Source organism: Montipora foliosa, chromosome 13, assembly GCF_036669935.1.
Source record: "Montipora foliosa isolate CH-2021 chromosome 13, ASM3666993v2, whole genome shotgun sequence".
In the NCBI taxonomy this organism is placed as follows: Eukaryota; Metazoa; Cnidaria; class Anthozoa; order Scleractinia; family Acroporidae; genus Montipora; species Montipora foliosa.
In genome coordinates, this window is record NC_090881.1 from 20404067 (window position 1) to 20411566 (window position 7500).

The window sequence follows — 7500 nt, forward strand, 5'->3', positions numbered from 1 at the left end:
TCATTCTCTTCTACATTAGCACGCTCAGAAAGTTTAAGTTATCGAGATGTACAAGGATTTGTATTACTAACGAATCACTCCAAGAGCCCAAAAATGAGCCTGCTTTTACCTGAGGCTCTACGTCAAGTATCGCTGTGAGGCCCTGGTTGAGATTGTCCCTGATAGTATCCAGTTTGGTGCCATACATAGCACCTTGGTGTGTTCCATATTCAAGGTATTTGTTTGCTTCTATGTCGGCAAGCATGTCCACAGCAGAGACAAAGAAATAGTTCTTTCCGTCTTCTTCTCCCTCTTTGGGTTCACGTGTTGTATCTAATGACAATGAAATTTCTTCAAATGTGAATATTCGAATGCGCTTTACATCGAGACTCACGGCGCAGACTGGAACAACGAAGTTCACAGTCTTACCAATGGCTAAGCTACAGGAATGCTCCCAAGTCAGAATTAGCTATACACCAACACACTTACTACGGACTACGTTTTCTGCTGTTGTCGGATTGTTTTTGGTTTCACAGTTTTCCATCCTTATTCAAGAAGACTGCAGAACTGACAACTACACTTGCAAAGGCATCACCTACCAACCTTAAGATTTGGCTACAAGAACGAGTTTGATGTGTCGTAAACAATCACTTGTCAAGCAATAGTCGTTGTTAAAACTTTCTAGTGACCCAATAAGAAAGGAACGATGGGTTACTGGGGTTAGTAGAAACCCGTACGTGAAGACAACTCCAGAGGTCACTATTACAACTCCGAGAGAAAAGCGGCCATGAGCTAAACAAATAGAAAAGCATCCAAATGGGTCGGTACCGGCCTTAGCCGGCAGATGTTGCGAATAGTGCTACTATTTTCTTCTTCCCCTCCATCCCAATCCCACCCACTTAGGGTGCAACATAATGCCCTTTAAAGTCTGTCGTGGCCTACAGTCTAAGCAGTCTAAGTCTGCGACAAAACCAGATGTTGCTTGCCCCACGGTCGAGCTAGTTAAGTCGGAAAGAGATTCTTTCCTGAATGACGTCACAAGCACCTTTGCAATACAGTAAAAAACAGTTTGTGACATCCATAGTTTGTGACGTCAGGGGTAGACCCATATTTCTTACCGGCTCGGCCGGCCGTGGAACAACCGATTGACAATTTTGTTAACTTTAAGACTTTACTATCTTGTGCCATCCGTTACAAGCAAAGTCACAAGTAATCGACGTAAAAAATGTTCTATGACGAAAATTTGAAGTTAGGAACACCTAAAGCCTCATAAATCGAGCGCTTTAATTTTTGTGTTTTCTTTAACATATACGAGGAAAGCGTTGTGAGTTGTCGACGGGCAACAATTCTACAGATCATGTTGCTACTTACGAGGTATAGGATATGAAAATCGTTCTGGATATTTATTGATCAGAGTGTTTTTAATGTGTCTCCTACCGACACCATGTGCCCCTGCAAAAATAAACACAAACAACAGCAGTTAGTAAGGCCGGAGACCATGACTCGGAGCATACTGAACACTTAATTTTATTTGTGGAACAACGCAGACCAAGTTATTTCTAGATTGATTTTCCTGCGAAACCAGACCTTTCCAGCCAATCAAAAGCCTTGGATTAGAAATAATTACCCATAGGATTGAGAATGGTCACTCGTTCAAACCAAATCTTATTTAAGAACTCGTCTAAAATAGCTTGATCTCTGAAAATGCCGTAACATAGAACCAGTATTGGAGTAACATAGTACCAGTATTGGAGTTGTACTCTCCTGATCGTGGCTCCTGGGGCCCGTTTCTCGAAAGTCCCGAAATCTCTTCGGGCCCGAAAAGCCATTTGTGAAATTGCGAACCGCGTGTCTGTTTTGGTAAGCCGGTCTTTTAACATGCTTTTGAGGCAACAAAAAGAAAAGTAACTGTGAAGTTTGACGAATTAAATCCTCTTCGTTCTTGAGATACAAAAGGAATTGTGACACCCGAAAATGGCCCATATAGTTTCGGGACTTTCGGCTATGGGCTCCTCAGTAACATTAGCATTTTTCTCAAAAGTTCCGGAAATCTTCGGGCGCTAGATTTCCTTCAGTATCTTAAAAACTTGAGCTTTTAAGGCATCAAACTTCACAATTATTTTCTTCTGTTTGTTTCCTTAAAAAACATGTTAAAAGACCAGTGGCCTGTTTCTCAAAAGTCCCCAAAGTTTTCGGGCCTATTTCGGGTGCCACAATTCCCTTTATATCTTCGCAACGCCGAGGTTCCAAGCCATCAAACTTCGCAATCCTCTCAGTTTTTCTTACATTAAAAACATGTTAAAGGATCAGCTTTTCAAAATAAGCATATTGCAGATTGACGACTGGCTTTTCGGGCCCGAAAAGTTCTCGGGACTTTCGAGAAACAGGCCCCAGGCCCGGGTTGCTGGAAGCATGGTTGGCACTAACCAGCGTTATACCATGGCAACCTATAGGTTTCGATATCTCTTAACTTTGACGGTTAGCGCTAACTAAGCTTCGAGCAACCGGCCCCTGCAGGTTTTTAAAAACAAGCGGATCGTTGTTTCATAAATGCCGTTTCGGGCCCGAAAAGTTTTCAGGGCGTTCGAGAAACGGGCCCCTGCAAACAAAATTGGTTAAATTCCCTTAAAAAAACCTGCTGTCCCACCAAATATCCCTTAGCGAATTATTGGTGCGAGAGAATGTTATTCCTCGAATATCGATACCCTCCGTACAATACCAAAATAGAGACGTGCTATTATCCGCGCTATTATTTAGCAACTTACCTAGAAGAACCAAAGTCTTTCTTTTGAAGTAATCCAATTTGATAACTTCTTCGTATGTTACGAGGTCAAGCTTATCGAAGACTGAAAAAACGGAAAAATAAGTGATTGACGTTTAATTGATTTTGCAGAGGTGTGAGTTGTGCAGGTTGGGAAGGTGTGCTGAAAGGGAGGGGGAGGGGGGGGGGGGGGAGCTACAGCTACAGCTACAGCTACACAGCTACAGGTTAGCTACAATACCGGACACATTTAGTTGGAACACTTAACGAATGGTCTTGAATCATCGTGTTACGAGATCGAAGTTTATCCCGGGGGAAAAAGGGGACGGGTGTTCCAAAAAATGTGACGAGTACTATAGATTGCAGAACTGGAGGCATGATAAAGAAGTACGTTGTTGTACATTAATTTGTTTCTTGCGGGACCATTTCTCTTCCGCTTCACGACAAATACGCACCCCAGGTTTGCTACGTTAAGTAATGGCACTTAATCTTCCCAGCGTGACAGGAGGATTGTGTGACGTAAGAGAGACTAGTCGCCATTAATAATCATAATCATAATCATAATAAGCTGGCCCTTGAGTGCGCAGCCAAGGTGTATCTTAGAAGGTTATCAGTGATATGGTCTAGTCCTCAGATATTAATCGAGTAAGAGCCAGCAACCAGTAGGCAATGCCAGTCCTAATCTATCTGATGTGGACTCAACACTGGCCAATCATAGAATTACGAGTTATCGATAGAGAAGCTAGAAAGATCATCTGTGAAAACGGTGGGAAGCATCCCTTAAGCTCGACGGCGATAATGTACTTGGCAAGAGAGAAAGGAGGGCGTGGCTTGCGCTCGGTTGAGCGCGAATACAAGTTGACCAAGATCAAGGCGGCAATGAAGCTATGTCAGAACATGGATCCCTCTATGACAACAGTGCAACAGTTCGAAGAGAGGGCAGCAGAGAAGGGACACACTTCGCTGATGAAGGAGGCGCATAAGTTTCCCGAGGAACTGGGTATGAGCCTGTCTCTGGAGTACCCTCAACCGTCGTGTCGGTATGTGAGCGATCCTGAGACGGAGATTAAAGGGCCAAAGGTGAAAGAACACCTCAAGAAGGCAGATATGGAGAAGCTGAAAGAGAAGATCAAAGAGGAGAAGTGGCATGGACGGTTCTTACAGACTTGGTGGCAGGACAGTGAGTTAAACCAGAGTGGATGCTTTGCGTGGTTGCGTGATTGGACCTGTGCTCCTACCCATACCATCGCTGGGGTAATGGAATTGTACGAGCAGCTTACGCCCACTAAGGTGTATACAGTCCACAAAACAGGTGCAGCACAGGGTGACATCGCGTGTAGACTGTGTGGGAAAGCTCCTGAAACTCTTGTGCATGTGCTAGCAGGGTGCTCTGCTCTGGCCCAGTCTAAATATCTAGAAAGACACAACGCAGCACTGAAAGTCCTCTTCTTCGAGATGACTAGGGATCTGAGGCTAATTGATTCAGTCCCTCTCTGGTACTCGTGTGCAGTACCCAAACCAGTCTATGAGTCTTCTGAGGCATTAGCGTTTTGGGATGTGCCAGTTTATGCGGAACACACTATTGTCAAGGCTAACAGAGTGGACGCTCGATTTGTGGACCACAAGAATAAGAAGGTGTGGGCTGTGGAGATGTCCTGTCCGTGGATGGAGCATCGGGAAAAGAAGTCCGAGGAGAAGACGGTCAAGTACAGGCCACTGCGATTTGAGCAAAAGAAACAGTACCCTGGCTATGACGTTGAACAATGTAACATCATCATTGACGTGCTGGGGGGATGGTCAAGGGATGCAGACCTGACAATGAGGAAGCTCTTTGGCAGTAGGGGCTAAGACGTTTTGAGAAGGATGCAGAAGGCTACCATCTCGAGTTCTCTTAACATAGTGAGAACTTTCAAAGCTACCGCCAATTGACTTTCCCCGTGGGAATAGTATAAGAGCTCAATATAGTTTTAGTATTAGAGAGCTTTAGATTGTCTGTAAGATTTTTTTAATATTTTATCGCTAATTTATTTATTTTTAACTCAGTAGTTTTCTTTTTATAGTTCCCTCAGATCGCATAGGTTACACTGCGCGCCCTATGTGGTTCTATTTTAGCATCCATACGTTTACCAACTGCAATAATAATAATAATAATAATAATAATAATAATAATAATAATAATAATAATAATAATAATAATAATAATAATAATTATAATAATAATAATAATAATAATAATAATAATAAACTATTTCAAGAGTAACGCAAAACAGGAAAAACTGACAAACTCGCGGCCCTCAATTAACAATAGTTGAAAATTACAATTAAAATCCACAGTAAAATAGGATAACAATTAAAACAAAAGTAACATACTAAATGGGAAGAAAACGAGAAAAAGAAATACAAGTAAGAAATTAAGAAGATGCATAAAAATCAATTGCAAGGCCTTTTTAAATCTATGTACACACTCAATCTTCTTTAGAAAATTTCGTATTGTATTCCATAGCCTAGCAGCCCTCAAAGCAAATGTACGCCCCTCTTCGGATTCTCATTTGAAACGTGGGCAGACTAAATTCAACGATCCATTTCGGCTACATCTATCATTTAGGCCCGAATTTAATACCAGTAGATCGTTCATGTAGCTTGGACTTTGTCCATAAATAGGTTTGTAAACTTGAGTACAGATGTTTGCTTTCACCTCAAGCTGCAGTGGAAGCCAATTTAATTTCTCAAATAATTCAGCATTGTTCGCTCGCGTGTCAGCGTCAAGAATAACGCGTGCGTAACGCTTCTGGAGACGAACAACCCTCTGCAAATTCCCAATGGAGCACGCCGACCACACAGTAGAGGCATACAGCATTGTTTGCTTAATTATGGCGTTATAGTAAGCTATCCGCCGTTCTCGAGGCAGAAATCTCTTTATCCTGCTAAGCACAGCAATTCGCTGAGAGAGCTTTTTACAGAGTTCGTCAAAATGATTGTCAATTGATAAATTTTGATCGATTTTAACACCTAAGAGTTGCCATTGAAATTTCTATTCAATTTACTCACTGGCATTGTGTTTAGCGAGGTATTTATCCTTGCCACCTTTCTTTTTCTTGCCGAACCAAATACAAGTCGCTGAAAAAAGGGAGAAAAAGAACATGAAACAAACTTAAATGACTGACTCCACACAGGGTAAAGCAGGAAGTCTAAGAAAAAAAATGGCTGATTACGCACATATTTCGATATATTAAATTCTGCTTGAAAGAGAGGTTCTGAAGACAAAGACAAAGGAAAGTGGATGATATTTTTTCACAATCATTCCAACGTGTCTCTATTGTTTTTGTCCTCACTGCCTTACTATCAAGCTGAATATTTGATATTTCGAAAATGGCCCATTGATATATTCCAAAGAGGAAAATACTTAACTAAAACATATATATTATAAGTTAAAATAAATGGGGCTCTTTTTTGTCTGATATTCAAAAATTTGTATCTCCTTGGGGCAAAAAACAAGCCTCGTAATGGGGGAAGGGCATACGTTTTGAAAGTGCATAGAGCGGTTTCAATTGAGTGTCGAAAGTAATTAGCGAAGTGCTTTGGTATTGCATTACTTCACTCAGTGATAGGTTCAAAGTTCTCGTGCCACTTTTTCAACCAATTAGAAGTGAAACCAAAACCGATCGTGGCTCGCGCGTGCACATTTTCCCGCGCTTTGAGTCGGCTACGTGTAATTACTTCGAGTTTTGATTGGTTTACTGAATTGCCTCCGTCCTTTCTGATTGGCCAAAGTAATTACTTTGGTTTTGGTTTTACGACACTCGATTGAAACACGCTCTACAAATGTGAATTTGACAACGCTTTGTAATTTGTTGCTCCTTCAAATGTGGTTTTCAATTTTTAGCAGCCAAACTTACAATTCTTGGTTTGCATCCACGTGATGAGACGACCATGTTGGTGTACAAAGCAATAGAAAATGGCCACACAAGTTTTTGCATAATAATAGAGTCAACTTCCCAAAAGACATTTTACTGCATTGTTCTGTACATCAACATGGCCGCCCTGACGTCAGATGAAAACCATCAATAGGGAGTTTCAGAAAAGACGACGACGACGGCTACGAGAACGCCATGAAACAATAGGCTAACGCAGCGTTTACAGGAACGCGGTTTCACTGGTAGCTGCATCGTTTTCGATGCGATTACATCTTCTGTTTACACGAGACCGATCGAGACTGCTGCCGAAACCGTGTCACCGCATCGATTTTTGACGCGGTTTCGAAGTCATGAAACCGTGTCGATGTGAAACCGCGTTTTCAAAACGATGCGGTTTCATCTGTCGTGTAAACAGCGAAACCGCATCGATTTGAATACGGTTACTATTCTGGCGCGAAATTTGCATTGTCCGGTTCAAAATAGTGAATTTAGCATGTAGGGCAGCCGTCGCTTATACCATAACGACTTGGATTTTTTGGCGAAAACGTTTCCGTGAAAAACTTTCAAACTGCATCGATTTTGACGCGGTTTCGAAGTCATGAAACCGTGTCGATGTAAAAGGAAAGGAAAGGAACTTTAGATAAGTGTCTAATCTTCTAGCGCCGTAGAGCACTAATCGGGGACACTGTAAATTGAAATTAACAAGCTAACGCAAATCAAATTTTGGTTTTTGAGGAGAGGGGAAAACCGGAGTACACGGAGAAAAACCTCTCGGTGCAGAGTAGAGAACCAACAAACTCAACCCACATATGACGCCGAGTCTAGGAATCGAACCTGGGCCACATT

General features: G+C 41.9%; 1 protein-coding gene across 1 annotated transcript in view; it reads right to left on the reverse strand.

The window, feature by feature from the left end:
- LOC137982501 (peripheral plasma membrane protein CASK-like) overlaps nt 1-7500 on the reverse strand; it is a 34888-nt gene that overhangs the window by 4739 nt on the left and 22649 nt on the right. Inside the window, exons 24-27 of the mRNA XM_068829595.1 lie at nt 5789-5857; nt 2745-2825; nt 1351-1431; nt 110-312 (exon numbers count right to left, since the gene is read on the reverse strand). Coding sequence (XP_068685696.1) covers nt 110-312; nt 1351-1431; nt 2745-2825; nt 5789-5857 — 434 coding nt within the window. The remainder of the gene's footprint in view (nt 1-109; nt 313-1350; nt 1432-2744; nt 2826-5788; nt 5858-7500) is intronic.